The 15,823-nt window shown below is 47.8% G+C and overlaps 1 protein-coding gene across 1 annotated transcript in view; it reads left to right on the plus strand.

The window, feature by feature from the left end:
* The first annotated feature begins 1,636 nt into the window (after window positions 1–1,636).
* Window positions 1,637–15,823, plus strand: part of mamdc2a (MAM domain containing 2a) — a 37,910-nt gene continuing 23,723 nt past the window's right edge. Inside the window, exons 1-3 of the mRNA XM_045695335.2 lie at window positions 1,637–1,965; window positions 2,322–2,438; window positions 13,845–14,095. Coding sequence (XP_045551291.1) covers window positions 1,935–1,965; window positions 2,322–2,438; window positions 13,845–14,095 — 399 coding nt within the window. The 5' untranslated portion in view covers window positions 1,637–1,934. The remainder of the gene's footprint in view (window positions 1,966–2,321; window positions 2,439–13,844; window positions 14,096–15,823) is intronic.

Below are 15,823 nucleotides of genomic sequence, written 5' to 3' on the forward strand. Positions count from 1 at the left end.
GGCCGTGGCTCAGGTGGTTAATGTTCTGATGATCTTCTAGATGTTAGCAGGGTGAACAGGCCGTGGCTCAGGTGGTTAATGTTCTGATGATCTTCTAGATGTTAGCAGGGTGAACAGGCCGTGGCTCAGGTGGTTAATGTTCTGATGATCTTCTAGATGTTAGCAGGGTGAACAGGCCGTGGCTCAGGTGGTTAATGTTCTGATGATCTTCTAGATGTTAGCAGGGTGAACAGGCCGTGGCTCAGGTGGTTAATGTTCTGATGATCTTCTAGATGTTAGCAGGGTGAACAGGCAGTGGCTCAGGTGGTTAATGTTCTGATGATCTTCTAGATGTTAGCAGGGTGAACAGGCTGTGGCTCAGGTGGTTAATGTTCTGATGATCTTCTAGATGTTAGCAGGGTGAACAGGCAGTGGCTCAGGTGGTTAATGTTCTGATGATCTTCTAGATGTTAGCAGGGTGAACAGGCCGTGGCTCAGGTGGTTAATGTTCTGATGATCTTCTAGATGTTAGCAGGGTGAACAGGCAGTGGCTCAGGTGGTTAATGTTCTGATGATCTTCTAGATGTTAACAGGGTGAACAGGCCGTGGCTCAGGTGGTTAATGTTCTGATGATCTTCTAGATGTTAGCAGGGTGAACAGGCCGTGGTGGCTGATGTTCCTTGATGATCTTCTTGACCTTCCTGTGACATCAGGTGATGTAGGTGTCCTGGAGGGCAGGTACCAGGTAGTGTGCCATCAGGTGATGTAGGTGTCCTGGAGGGCAGGTACCAGGTAGTGTGCCATCAGGTGATGTATGTGTCCTGGAGGGCAGGTACCAGGTAGTGTGACATCAGGTGATGTAGGTGTCCTGGAGGGCAGGTACCAGGTAGTGTGACATCAGGTGATGTAGGTGTCCTGGAGGGCAGGTACCAGGTAGTGTGACATCAGGTGATGTAGGTGTCCTGGAGGGCAGGTACCAGGTAGTGTGACATCAGGTGATGTAGGTGTCCTGGAGGGCAGGTACCAGGTAGTGTGCCATCAGGTGATGTAGGTGTAATGTTTACATATTCAATTTCAAAATTATTTACATTCGTTTTTACTTACAATTGTATGTTGACTACATATTAATGTTGAGGTTTTACGTTTTGGTAGACTTTTCTTAGCGGATGAACAATCATCGCGAATTGATTTATGGGGCGTTTCAGGCCCGAAGTGAACATAATTGTACACCCGCAAACGCCATTAAAAACGAGGGCTGAGGGGCTTAAGTTATAAACTTCCCTTGCTTGGCTAATCACTTGGCCCGACGACAAATAGGGCCGCGGGGATTCCCCTAAGGGCATAGGCCTGGGGGTTTAGTGCCGAGAGCTGTCAACTTTGAGTTTGAAACGAAGCCACCGTTTCTGTGTATCCATCAATGTTATTCTCACAAGCTCCCCGGAACAAATCCTAAGCAATTACTTGGAATGAAACTAATAAATAAAATGAGGCTACATAGTATCTATGCAACTTAATGAAGTGTAACATAAAGTATGACTACTTCTGAAAGGAGGGGGTTATTTGGGCCGGAGCTGTATGATGTGGAATGCCTGTGATTTCATCCACACCGCTAGTTAGAGATGCAGGAGGCGGAGTAGCCTACACATTCCCTGTGGCGATGCGTCCACTCGCCGTTAGAATCTGGACTGCATTACTGTCACTCTCCTCCTCTCCTCTTCTCCTCTATCCACCTCTCCCGCCCCGAGTGCCAAGCGTCTTTCCAAGTTGGATTAAGCCATGTAAACGGACCGGTAACAGATGAGCGACTGCTCCTGCCCTTTTGCTGTGAGAGTTGGTGGTTGAACTTGAACTGTAGACGAGTTTGGCAGTCCAGAAGAAAGATCGCGTCGTTTTGTGGTGGTATCCCCTCTGGAATCTACGAGTGAGAAGTTAATGAGTCTCGCTGCAGCCTCAATATGAACAGCATTTACCATCTCGTTTTTCTGGGTAAGTTGCAGCCTCTTTTCTTCTTTTTTCAACATTATTTTCAAAGTTAATCAAAGAAGTTGCACCGTTATTTTTCTGACACTCATGTTGGCTGTGTCCGTGCCACATAGTCTATTTGATTTCCTCTTCAAGTTCTGATTCCGTTCGTTTTGAGTTTTTCTTTCTGGGCACAGTAGACGCTCATGACAGTTTAAATGAATTATTTATTGTAGTTCAGCATGCTCTGCCTTGGAAGAATCACTAGCTGTGTGCATGATATAAAACATAAGCCCACACCTTTTGCAGCAAGCCAATGGCCTACGCGTACCAAAAGCTGTATAGCTGTAAATATTGTTCTTCCTCTCCTTGTCCTCCAGTCCCTGTGCTTGTTGGGGCGCAGCAGCAGCTGTTACCCGGCTCCTGTAGCTTCGATACCGGTACATGCGATTACACCTCCGACCTTGCCTATGCCAGATGGACCAGGAACGAGGAAGGTTGGACCACTCACTTACTCTGTAATCAATGCTGTAACACAAAATGCAAATATAGAACGGAAGGGAGAAACGTCATGCTGCCCTTCAGTTACAGGTTGTCTTCATTGACATCAACATGTTTTGAGATTTTGCAGGGCTACTTTTACATTATCAGGACAATATACAGGCTAGATGGTAACGATGGTCAGAGCAGCAAGTATATACATTGTGTCTGTCTATCGTCTGTCCATACTGTTTTTGACCATGAGCCTGTCTCTTTATGCATGAATGGTTACATTAGGAGGGCCTCTTTAAGAGGGATGGGGGAGAACTAAAAAAGTCAGAGAGATAGAGCGAGGGGGGGCAGAGAAATAGAGAAAGTGGGGGGGCAGAGAGAGAGAGAGAGGGACAGAGAGAGGGACAGAGAGGGGGGGGCAGAGAAATAGAGAGAGTGGGGGGGCAGAGAGAGAGATGGGGGCAGAGAGAGAGAGATGGGGGGCAGAGAGAGAGGGACAGAGAGGGGGCAGAGAAATAGAGAGAGTGGGGGGCAGAGAGAGAGAGTGGGACAGAGAGAGAGAGTGGGGACACAGAGAGAGAGAAGGAGTGAGAGAGGGACAGAGAGAGGGAGAGAGAGAGGAAAGATAGGGAAGAAACAGAGATGAATATGTGTAGGGGGTGAGACAGACACAGAATTGTAATTATGTCTATTCATCCAGTTGGCCTATAGGGAGCTGCAAATTGTTCCATACAAACGTTCATCAAAAGTTTAGACTGCAAAAAGTAGGACCAGTCCATTATTTGAGGGACACTGATTGGAGGGAGACCAGCAAGTAGCACTTCTGACACTGTGCTACTTTTCATAAACTTCTTTCAACCCAGAGGAAGTAATGGCCAGCTATCAATGGAAAGGTTTGCTAATGGTCTCTAAGGCTTATTGCTGCATAAATTCAGCCAAACAGAAAATAACTGTCTGGTGAAAGAGAGGGAGGGGGGGATACAGAGACAGGGGGAGAGAGAGAGAGAGAGAGAGAAGGAAAGAGAGCGGGAATACAGAGACAAGGGGAGAGAGAGAGAGAAGGAAAGAGAGCGGGAATACAGAGACGGGGGGAGAGAGAGAGAGAGAAGGGGGGAATACAGAGACAGGGAGAGAGAGAGAAGGGAGAGAGAGAGTTAAAGAAGCAGTTGAGGTGAGAGATGTGCTGTATGTCACCACCAGCTCCTGATGCCAAGCCACACATTCTCTACAGTAAGACTTCACTCCCAGCAGGCTTTCTGTTTCCCACTGGACAACTCTAACATTACATTAAATTAGTCTCTGGGCTCTCTCTCTCTCTGCAGCTCTTGAGGACAGAAGCACCCTTCAACAACAAGGGCTCCTGGTTTATAATAATCTGTCTCTGGAGTTGACGTTACCCCCTCTAAAAATAAGTGTTGGTGTTGTAGCCTAGCGTCTCTGTGCCATCGCTGCTTGCCAAACCAGATGGCCTGACTGACACTATAGGCTGCATGTGTGATTTGGGATGCAGTTATAGTGTGTCTGCAGCTAGTTTCACTCTGGGAAGTGCTGGGTGGGCCCATCTGTCAACCCTGCAGGAGACATCCAGCAGGGTTTAGACTTTGAAGTGGTTGAACAACAGAAACCTTCACACTGAACGGCTGAGGCGTTACAAGAGCAGTCCCTGGCTGACAGAAAACCGAGCAGACCATGTAGCCGAGAGAATGGAATAACTGCCAAACATGGGTCTACAGTCCCCTGACGGCGAACCGACACAACCTTGGCGAAGTCGGACTCAGTGGCTTGTGAATCGTGGTGGGCCAGCCAGCGGTTTCGTTCCTCCCACTGGGTCGGTAAATACAGCCATAAAACCAAAAGACTGAGCCACGACGGCTGTGTTTTTTGTTTGGTTTCCACAGCAACACTGGATCAGACAGGGACCAGGCCCGGCTTACCAAAAAATAAAAATAAACCAGGTCACTCCAGATACTGACTGGTTTTCTGATCCACGCCCCTACCTTTTTCTTTTTAAGGTTTCTGTGACCAACAGATGCAGTATTCCCAGTCATGTGAAATCCAAAGATTAGGACCTAATGAATTTATTTCAATTGACTGATTTTCTTATATGAACTGTAACTCAGTAACATCATAGAAACTGTTCCATGTTGCGTTTATAGTTTGTTCAGTATAGGTTTAATGTATGGAATCACTTGGGAGTTTCAGGATTTTGAGTAAACTTCTCCTTTAAGATGCTTTTTGGGAATCCGGACCATGAGTGTTAAACTGTTAGGGACAGAGAATAATTTGTGTCCCTCTGGGTGGTCAGTATGTGAAATGAGGACAAAGATAAAGTAAAATCATCCTTTCTTTCATCTTACTGTATGTATTCTTTCTTCATACGACTGGGCGATCATCCACTTGGCTTCACATTCACAACTATAACCAAGTATATTGCCGTCAGTATACAATGTGTTTGGACAGTACGATGAAAACACTAAATATCACCGTCCGCCGGCCTTTTGGCTAAGGTGTACCTATTGTGTTGTCACGTCCTGGCCAGTATAAGGGTTAATTGTCATTGGAGTTTGGTCAGGACGTGGCAGAGGGTATTCGTTTTATGTGGTTCGGGGTGGTGTGTTTGTTGAAGGGCAATTTGATTTAAGTATTCCGGGGTGTTTGGGCACTGTTTGATATTCATGTGTTCTGTGTTTAGCCTTGTGCCTTGCCAGACTGTTTTGTTGATCGTTCGTTCTTTTGTTATTTTGGTGTTCATTTTGAATTTATTAAACGTCAAGATGAGCATACACATACCTGCTGCGTTTTGGTCTCATCACTACGACAACTGTGACAGAATCTCCCACCAAACCAGGACCAAGCAGCAGAGGAAGGAGCAAGGGGAATTCGGTGAGGATTGGAACGCTGCCGAGGAACGCGACTGGCGTTTAAACCGGAGAGGCAGCCCCAATAATTATTCTGGAGGGGGGCCGACGGACAGATCGGCGGAGCCGAGGATGGAACCAGAGCTAGTGAGGGGAAAAGTCGAGGAAAGAGAAACAGAGACTATAAGGGAGTTGATGGGAAAATTGGAGGAGAAAAGGATGAGAGAGCTACTGTGTTGGTGTTTTAGGCACGACATTCGCCCTACAGAGCGTGTCCTAATGTTATCACCTGGAGTAGCGTTTATTAATAGTCCTGAGGTGCGTGCTAGCTGTCTAGTGAAGATAATACCAGCACCACGCACCAGGCATCCAGTTCGTCAGCCCAGTCCGACTCGTCCTGTTCCCGCTCCCCGCACTAGCCTGGAGGTGCGTGTTCCCAAGCCGATACCTCCAGTACCAGCGCCACGCATCGGGCTTTTAGTGCGTCAGCCCAGTCTGACTCGTCCTGTTCCCGCTCCCCGCACTAGCTCTGAGGTGCGTGTTCCCAGGCTGATACGTCCAGTACCAGCACCACGCACCAGGCTTCAAGTGCGTCATCCCAGTCAAGAGTCGCCCGAGCTGCCCGTCAGTCAAGAGTCGCCCGAGCTGCCCGTCAGTCAGGAGTTGCCCGAGCCGCCCGTCAGTCAGGAGTCGCCCGAGCCGCCCGTCAGTCAGGAGTCGCCCGAGCCGCCCGTCAGTCAGGAGTCGCCCGAGCCGCCCGTCAGTCAGGAGTCGCCCGAGCCGCCCGTCAGTCAGGAGTCGCCAGAGCCGCCCGTCAGTCAGGAGTCGCCAGAGCCGCCCGTCAGTCAGGAGTCGCCAGAGCCGCCCGTCAGTCAGGAGTCGCCAGAGCCGCCCGTCAGTCAGGAGTCGCCAGAGCCGCCCGTCAGTCAGGAGTCGCCAGAGCCGCCCGCCAGTCAGGAGTCGCCAGAGCCGCCCGCCAGTCAGGAGTCGCCAGAGCCGCCCACCAGTCAGGAGTCGCCAGAGCCGCCCGCCAGTCAGGAGCCGCCAGAGCGGCCAGACTGCCCGGAGCCGCCAGAGCGGCCAGACTGCCCGGAGCCGCCAGAGTGGCCAGACTGCCCGGAGCCGCCAGAGCGGCCAGACTACCCGGAGCCGCCAGAGCGGCCCGACTGCCCGGAGCCGCCAGAGCGGCCCGACTGCCCGGAGCTGCCAGACTGCCCCAATGGCCAGGATCAGCCAGAGTGGCCCATCTGCCCAGAGTCTGCCGATGACCAAAACCCAAGGGAGTCTAGCAGCAACCTTGAACTGAGTAAGCCTGACAATTCAGAACTTAAAGAGATTAACTGTTTAATTGCTGAGTCTGCATACAGGGTGGAGAGGTGGAGGTCTGCCCATGATCCGGAGCAGGGGGAGTCTGCCTACGGTCCGAGGCTGATCGGGTCGGTCGGCACTCTGGAGGACAATAGGCCGGAGCCTGAACCACCACCTGCATAGGTGGGTTGGGGAGGGGGGGTGTAGCACAAGTGCCGTCGGTGACGGCAGCCACCCTCCCTTCCCTCCTTTTACTTTAGGGAGATTTTTGTTGTTGTTTGTGGTTTTTGTTTTTCTTAAGCTGCTTCCGGGGTTAGCACCTTTAGGGGGGGGGGGGTACTGTCACGTCCTGGCCAGTATAAGGGTTAATTGTCATTGTAGTTTGGTCAGGACGTGGCAGAGGGTATTCGTTTTATGTGGTTAGGGGTGGTGTGTTTGTTGAAGGGGCATTTGATTTAAGTATTCTGGGGTGTTTGGGCACTGTTTGATATTCATGTATTCTGTGTTTAGCCTTGTGCCTTGCCAGACTGTTTTGTTGATCGTTCGTTCTTTTGTTATTTTGGTGTTCATTTTGAATTTATTAAACGTCAAGATGAGCATACACATACCTGCTGCATTTTGGTCTCATCACTACGACAACTGTGACATGTGTAGACTCACACAGTTATAATCACAGTTAAAATCACAGTTAAAATCACAGATAAAATCACAGTTATAAACACAGTTCAAATCAGTTATATGCAGTTAGACTAACTGAGTCTCTGGCTTTTAGATGAGCGTTATCCTACTTTACACAGACAAAGTACAGTACATTGTTAAAATTCAGTAATATTGTATGTTTTGACACAGCTAACTAACATTAATTAGCTAGTTCACTTAGCTACCTAGCTAGCTAGCTCACTTGCTGATGTTAGCCTAATGTTGTTAGCTAGCCCAGATAACTTACATGGCTAGCTAGCTAGCAAGCCACCACCACACATATTGACATCAAAGTGCTAGCTATAACAGCTATCATCATCAGGTGGTGGTTAGCCAGGTACCTAACTTAGCTGCAAGGATAGCTTGCTAACGTACGCAAGTTAGAGTACTAGATAGCTAGTAATACTAACTGCTTAAGCCATCCATAGCTACATTTTTCATAGTTAAATCAAGTTTGAGGCAGAGTTTTTGTTGACTGCCAGCTCCGCCATCCTTGGAAAGCGAGGCTAGCACACAATACGTCTTGAACTAAACTAGCTAGCTAGCTAAATTCCTGCCTTTTTAAAAAATCGTTCAGTTTGTATACACAGGTTGATTTGATTGGCCTGCGTTGATTGGCCTGCAATGCGTGAAATTTGATTTGATTGGTCACTGACTAAAGAACAATGAGCAGTTTTCTTGTGGCTCGGAGGGGCTTTCGCAAACTTTACGTACTTATTATTAATATTATTATTATTATTATTAGCCTACAAAATTGTACTGTGTAATGGATGGTTTTAAAAAGGTAGCGAAGTACCTAAAGTATAATGACTGACTTTGAAAAATACTCAAAAAAGTACATGTACTCAGAAAAGCTACTCAATTACAGTAAAAGCCTTGATCCAAAAATGTGGTTGGAGACTCCGTACGGAGGGTGTGACGCAATTGCGTCCGGAGGCATGCAGAAGCCAAATTGAGCTTCGCACCACATCGCCGTGCGCCTCACACATTTTGTAACAATGCAGAGGGCTCCGCATTGACATGATTGGTTGACGGAAGGTGGGTGGCGGGAGATCCTGTATAAACCCAAACTCACTTCCTTGACAACTTCCTTCACAACAGCTCTGCTCAACAACTCTGCGCTGCTCCGCAAAGCACAATAAGTATGAATTTAAATGTTTATGATGTGAGAATGTATGTCTATGTGATCCTTTTTTAAAGAAATATGTCCATCCTGGATGGACTAAAACGTTTTGTTTCCTATTCTATGAATGCCCTGACTTCTGCAGAGGCCTTATCACCATAAATGCGGCATGGCCAATGTAGAAAACAGATTGACCATGGAGCGGCTTTTACGAGAGTATTTGTAATTCGTTACTTCCGCTCCATACGGGGTCAGGAGGTAAAGCAGACATCTTAAGGTCTATCAAAAAAAGCTGAGATATTATAGGTCTATCAAACCCACAGAGGCACAAAGGACCCTTACACACCCAAATAACTCAGCGAAACCAATCACCCAGACACTGACCCTTTGTTTTGTTAAACCCATAGAGACAAAGCTCTCCATTACTCACCAGGGTAATGTTCACCAGGACAACTCGGCTGGACCTTAGCCAATCACCCAGACTCTGATCCTGCATGTCAGGAGGACCTCCAGTGGTCAAAGTTCACCCAGGCTTTTGAGATCAGAGGTTATCCCAGGGCTTTGAGGTCAGAGGTTATCCCAGGGCTTTGAGGTCAGAGGTTGTCCCAGGGCTTTGAGGTCAGAGGTTATCCCAGGGCTTTGTCTCAATATAAACAGAATAAAAGTGTGTAAGTCACAACCTGTTGATAATGGGATTTGGAGGCTAGCCATACTCTACATTAGGGTTCGCTTGCTGCTACTAACTCATATATATGACCTGCATACATGGGTATCACACTCCTTAGTCGCTCCTCTTTACATACATACAGTTGGTATACAACAGATGGACTGCAATGTTTTAAAGTTCAGTATAATAGATTAATAGGTTAGGGCCCCAGCATGCAACAGCTCTGTAACTGAAATCCTTTTGCTCTTTGGGGTTCATAGGTTGCGTGTGGCTCAGTTGGTAGAGCATCACACTTGCAGCGCCAGGGTTGTGGGTTCCATTCCCATGGAGGACCAGTAGCAAAATATATGCACTCGCTACTCTTAAGGAGCTCTGGATAAGAGTTTCTGCTAAATGACAAAAATGTAAATAGGTCCTCCACATCCAGCATTGTCTGTGTTGTGGGGTTAAATATGCCCTGCTTATACCTTTAACATGTATCTGGGTAGGAGCGTTGGGCCAGTAACTGAAACATTGCTGGATCGAATCCCCCGAGCTGACAAGGTAAAAAATCTGTCGTTCTGCCCCTGAGGAAGGCGGTTAACCCACTGTGCCGATGGCATGGATGTCGATTAAGGCAGCCCCCCACCCCACACCTCTCTGATTCAGAGGGGTTGTGTTAAAGGCGGAAGATACATTTCAGTTGAAGGCATTCAGTTGTACAACTGACTAGGTATCCCCCCTTTCCCTTGTATCACTTGTATCACATTACAAATGACCTTTCTCACCCTCGTATTAAAGAGCTCAGGGCCAGAGGAAGTTTATCTGCAGAAAATTAGTGCTAAATGGATAGTTCACCCAAATTACTAAATTACATATTGGTCTCCTCACCCTGTAAGCAGTCTATTGACAAGGTTTGACCGCAATCCATGCTTTGGTTTAGTTTCCCTAGCACTAGCGTTTTATCATTTGTGGCACAAATCACATCCAAGTCCTGGTAGCGATATTGGCATTTCTCACGCATCTTGTCCAAATCATCCTAAAGTATCTCAAATGTATTGTGAAGCCCAGCAAAGTCACTTAGATGAGTCGAACATGATGTGCGAAAATGCAAATATCGGTACCAGGACTAGGATGGGATTTGTGCCACAAATGCAACAAAATCGTGGATCCGATATTACAATTTTTCTTGCATCATGTTCAAGTGACTTTGTTGAGCTTCACAATCAAGTTTAGATACTTTTGGATGATATGAATATTATGCGCTAAAAATGCTAATATTGGTACCATGATTTTGTGGCGTTTGTAGTCCGTAGATAAGCAGGTTACGTGGATTATGTCCATCACAGCCAGCTCTGGTCAGACAGACTAGGATGAGGCTCCAAGCCAACCAAACAGACGTGTTTATCTTGAAGATTTAGACATTCAATCCAATGATTATTTCCATATTTTAAAAAATGAAAAGTTTTGTGCTGAAACCAAAGATGTTTATTATTCCAAGAGAGTCCATCCTTCTGTTATCCAGCTTGAACACTGCAGTGCACAGTGCAATATCTCTTCATTTACTCTTTGGTCTTAACATGTGGAGCTGTTTACAGTCTCGAGGATCACTCTGAGGCCTTTTCTGAGGAGACCAGTATAAATCAGTCAGGAGTGTTGATGTTAGGGGAAGAGTCTAAGATTGCGTGCCAAATGACAACCCATTCCCTAGTCAAAAGTAGTGCACTTTGTAGGGAATAGGGTTTCATCAGGTATGTTGATATTAGGAGACTGTCTTTGGGACAGGGGGAGAGAGTCTAACTCAGTAGTGTTGATATTAGGAGACTGTCTTTGGGACAGGGAGAGAATCTAACTCAGTAGTGTTGATATTAGGAGACTGTCTTTGGGACAGGGAGAGAGTCTAACTCAGTAGTGTTGATATTAGGAGACTGTCTTTGGGACAGGGATAGAGTAACTCAGTAGTGTTGATATTAGGAGACTGTCTTTGGGACAGGGATAGAGTAACTCAGTAGTGTTGATATTAGGAGACTGTCTTTGGGACAGGGAGAGAGTCTAACTCAGTAGTGTTGATATTAGGAGACTGTCTTTGGGACAGGGCGAGAGTCTAACTCAGTAGTGTTGATATTAGGAGACTGTCTTTGGGACAGGGAGAGAGAGTAACTCAGTAGTGTTGATATTAGGAGACTGTCTTTGGGACAGTGAGAGAGTCTAACTCAGTAGTGTTGATATTAGGAGACTGTCTTTGGGACAGGGAGAGAGTCTAACTCAATAGTGTTGCTATTAGGAGACTGTCTTTGGGACAGGGAGAGTCTAACTCAGTAGTGTTGATATTAGGAGACTGTCTTTGGGACAGGGAGAGTCTAACTCAGTAGTGTTGATATTAGGAGACTGTCTTTGGGACAGGGATAGAGTAACTCAGTAGTGTTGATATTAGGAGACTGTCTGGGACAGGGATGGAGTGACTCAGTAGTGTTGATATTAGGAGACTGTCTTTGGGACAGGGAGAGAGTCTAACTCAGTAGTGTTGATATTAGGAGACTGTCTGGGACAGGGAGAGAGTAACTCAGGAGTGTTGATATTAGGAGACTGTCTTTGGGACAGGGAGAGAGTCTAACTCAGTAGTGTTGATATTAGGAGACTGTCTTTGGGACAGGGATAGAGTAACTCAGTAGTGTTGATATTAGGAGACTGTCTTTGGGACAGGGATAGAGTAACTCAGTAGTGTTGATATTAGGAGACTGTCTTTGGGACAGGGATAGAGTAACTCAGTAGTGTTGATATTAGGAGACTGTCTTTGGGACAGGGAGAGAGTCTAACTCAGTAGTGTAGATATTAGGAGACTAACTCAGTAGTGTTGATATTAGGAGACTGTCTTTGGGACAGGGAGAGAGTAACTCAGTAGTGTTGATATTAGGAGACTGTCTTTGGGACAGGGAGAGAGTCTAACTCAGTAGTGTTGATATTAGGAGACTGTCTTTGGGACAGGGAGAGAGTCTAACTCAGTAGTGTTGATATTAGGAGACTGTCTTTGGGACAGGGAGAGAGTAACTCAGTAGTGTTGATATTAGGAGACTGTCTGTGGGACAGGGAGAGAGTCTAACTCAGTAGTGTTGATATTAGGAGACTGTCTTTGGGACAGGGGGAGAGTCTAACTCAGTATTGTTGATATTAGGAGACTGTCTTTGGGACAGGGGGAGAGTCTAACTCAGTAGTGTTGATACTAGGAGACTGTCTTTGGGACAGGGAGAGAGTAACTCAGGAGTGTTGATATTAGGAGACTGTCTTTGGGACAGGGAGAGAGTCTAACTCAGTAGTGTTGATATTAGGAGACTGTCTTCGGGACAGGGAGAGAGTCTAACTCAGTAGTGTTGATATTAGGAGACTGTCTTTGGGACAGGGAGAGAGTAACTCAGGAGTGTTGGTGTTATATTAGGAGGTAGCGGGACAGGGGAAGAGCATTGTTTTGGAGAGGGAGAGAGAGAGGGGTTGAAATAGGGAGAAGAACATGGGGGAGGACAGAAGAGAGAGGGAAAGAGATAGGGGTTGAAATAGGGAGAAGAACAGGGGAAAGGATGGGCTTTGATGGGCTTTGAAAGATGGGCTTTGAAAAGGGGGGAGGACAGAAGAGAGAGGGAGAGAGATGATCCACATGGTATCTAGAAGGAATCATGTCCACTGTCTGTCTGTCAGAGCATATAGTTTGGTCCAGGTCGTAAAAGTGGACAGAGTAACGGACGCCATTATAATAATATACTACAGACAACAACTGTCTCCATGCCAACTTGCTGCTTATGACACGTTCATTACAGCAGTACAGTACAGCCATCTCCATATTGTTTATCTACAGTTGGTGCTTATTGAACATGTGGCTTGTCTGATCTGCTTCCTCTACAGAGAGCAAAAGAATCCAGTCCATACTCATGGTTTATGATACATAGCACAGCCTGCCATTGCTCAACAACATTTGGGTTTAACAAAGGAGTTGACTCTCCAGCAAGATTTATCTCATCTATTAACTGTCTTTAAACAGTTTAAAGAAGCGGATGATTTTTCACCCTAAGCCGTGGGATTTTAATCATATCTCTCAGCTCTCTCTCGTTCCTCTCTCTCCCTCCCTGCCACCCACGGTGCAGTGCAGGGGAAAAGGTGACCAGGGTCATTAGGATTTTTGGTTTCCAGACTCTATTGCTTTGGTTTTTGTCAGTCCTCCTTTTTCCCTTTGTACAGAGAGTTTTATTCCCATCGTCCTCCTTGGTTCGGCGACCAACAGTTTTATGTTTGTCTTAATGACTCGATGTCCTTGATGCTGTATGAACTTACTCTGTGGTTCATAGCTGATTTTATCTGATTAACTCTCTGATTGAAGTCAGCTTCTTTCGTATGCTGATGTCAGGGTTTGGTGTGCTTGTATGGTATTTTTGACTTTTTGTTTAGACTAGGTGATGCACTGTATAACTACACAGCATGCCCCCCCCCCCCCCCCACCACACACACACACACACACACACACACACACACACACACACACACACACACACACACACACACACACACACACACACACACACACACACACACACACACACACACACACACACACACACACACACCCTCCTCCCCCACATCCTCAGCAGAGTAATATCCCCCTTTGACTCCGTATCAAACCAAAATATATTTTTTTAAATTAAGAAGAAATCAACATAATAATATTAAGTAATGATTTACGACTTCAATATCAAGCTACACTATTTATTTATTCCTTTCTCATTCTCCACAGGGCGTTTCATCACGGCAGACTCGTCCTTCATCGACGGGAGGGAGAAGGCTGTCCTGGTGAGCCCAGTGTTAGAGCATCTGGACTGGAGCTGTCTGAGGCTGGTGTACCAGATTACTGGAGACGGCTCTCTGCAGCTGCACCTCAGACCGGACGGAGACAACTTTGACTACACACTGTGGGGCGCAGACAAGCCCTCGGACAGCTGGCTCATCGCAAGCATTGACCTGAGAAACACCTCCAACGCATACCAGGTATACACAAGCACACACACATGCGCACACAGACACACACACCTAGCAGGTAAGCTTGCAGACTACACCCCAAAACACCCATCCTCTATATTCTATAACTGGGGTTCAGGCTCTATATTCTATAACTGGAGTTCAGGCTCTATATTCTATAACTGGGGTTCAGGCTCTATAGTCTATAACTGGGGTTCAGGTTCTATAGTCTATAACTGGGGTTCAGGCTCTATATTCTATAACTGGGGTTCAGGCTCTATATTCTATAACTGGGGTTCAGGCTCTATATTCTATAACTGGGGTTCAGGCTCTATATTCTATAACTGGGGTTCAGGCTCTATATTCTATAACTGGGGTTCAGGCTCTATAGTCTATAACTGGAGTTCAGGCTCTATAGTCTATAACTGGGGTTCAGGCTCTATAGTCTATAACTGGGGTTCAGGCTCTATATTCTATAACTGGTGTTCAGGCTCTATATTATATAACTGGGGTTCAGCATATATATTCTATAACTGTCCCCATCCCACACCTGTCTCCACTCCCCATCCCACGCCTGTCTCCACTCCCCATCCCACGCCTGTCTCCACTCCCCATCCCACGCCTGTCTCTACTATCCATCCCACGCCTGTCTCCACTCCCCATCCCACGCCTGTCTCCACTCCCCATCCCACGCCTGTCACCACTCCCCATCCCACGCCTGTCACCACTCCCCATCCCACGCCTGTCTCCACTCCCCATCCCACGCCTGTCTCCACTCCCCATCCCACGCCTGTCTCCACTCCCCATCCCACACCACTCCCCATACTCACCTGTCTCCACTCCCCATCCCACACCTGTCTCCACTCCCCATCCCACACCTGTCTCCACTCCCCATCCCACGCCTGTCTCCACTCCCCATCCCACGCCTGTCTCCACTCCCCATCCCACGCCTGTCTCCACTCCCCATCCCACACCTGTCTCCACTCCCCATCCCACACCTGTCTCCACTCCCCATCCCACACCTGTCTCCACTCCACTCCCCATCCCACACCACTCCCCATACTCACCTGTCTCCACTCCCCATACTCACCTGTCTCCACTCCCCATCCCACACCTGTCTCCACTCCCCATCCCACACCTGTCTCCACTCCCCATCCCACGCCTGTCTCCACTCCCCATCCCACGCCTGTCTCCACTCCCCATCCCACACCACTCCCCATACTCACCTGTCTTCACCCCCCATCCCACACCTGTCTCCACTCCCCATCCCACGCCTGTCTCCACTCCCCATCCCACGCCTGTCTCCACTCCCCATCCCACGCCTGTCTCCACTCCCCATTCCACACCTGTCTCCACTCCCCATCCCACACCTGTCTCCACTCCCCATCCCACACCTGTCTCCACTCCCCATCCCACACCACTCCCCATACTCACCTGTCTCCACTCCCCATACTCACCTGTCTCCACTCCCCATCTCACACCTGTCTCCACTCCCCATCCCACACCTGTCTCCACTCCCCATCCCACACCTGTCTCCACTCCCCATCCCACGCCTGTCTCCACTCCCCATCCCACGCCTGTCTCCACTCCCCATCCCACGCCTGTCTCCACTCCCCATCCCACACCTGTCTCCACTCCCCATCCCACACCACTCCCCATACTCACCTGTCTCCACTCCCCATCCCACGCCTGTCTCCACTCCCCATCCCACACCACTCCCCATACTCACCTGTCTCCACTCCCCATCCCACACCTGTC

This window comes from Salmo salar, chromosome 15 (assembly GCF_965601325.2).
Source record: "Salmo salar chromosome 15, fSalSal1, whole genome shotgun sequence".
In the NCBI taxonomy this organism is placed as follows: domain Eukaryota; kingdom Metazoa; phylum Chordata; class Actinopteri; order Salmoniformes; family Salmonidae; genus Salmo; species Salmo salar.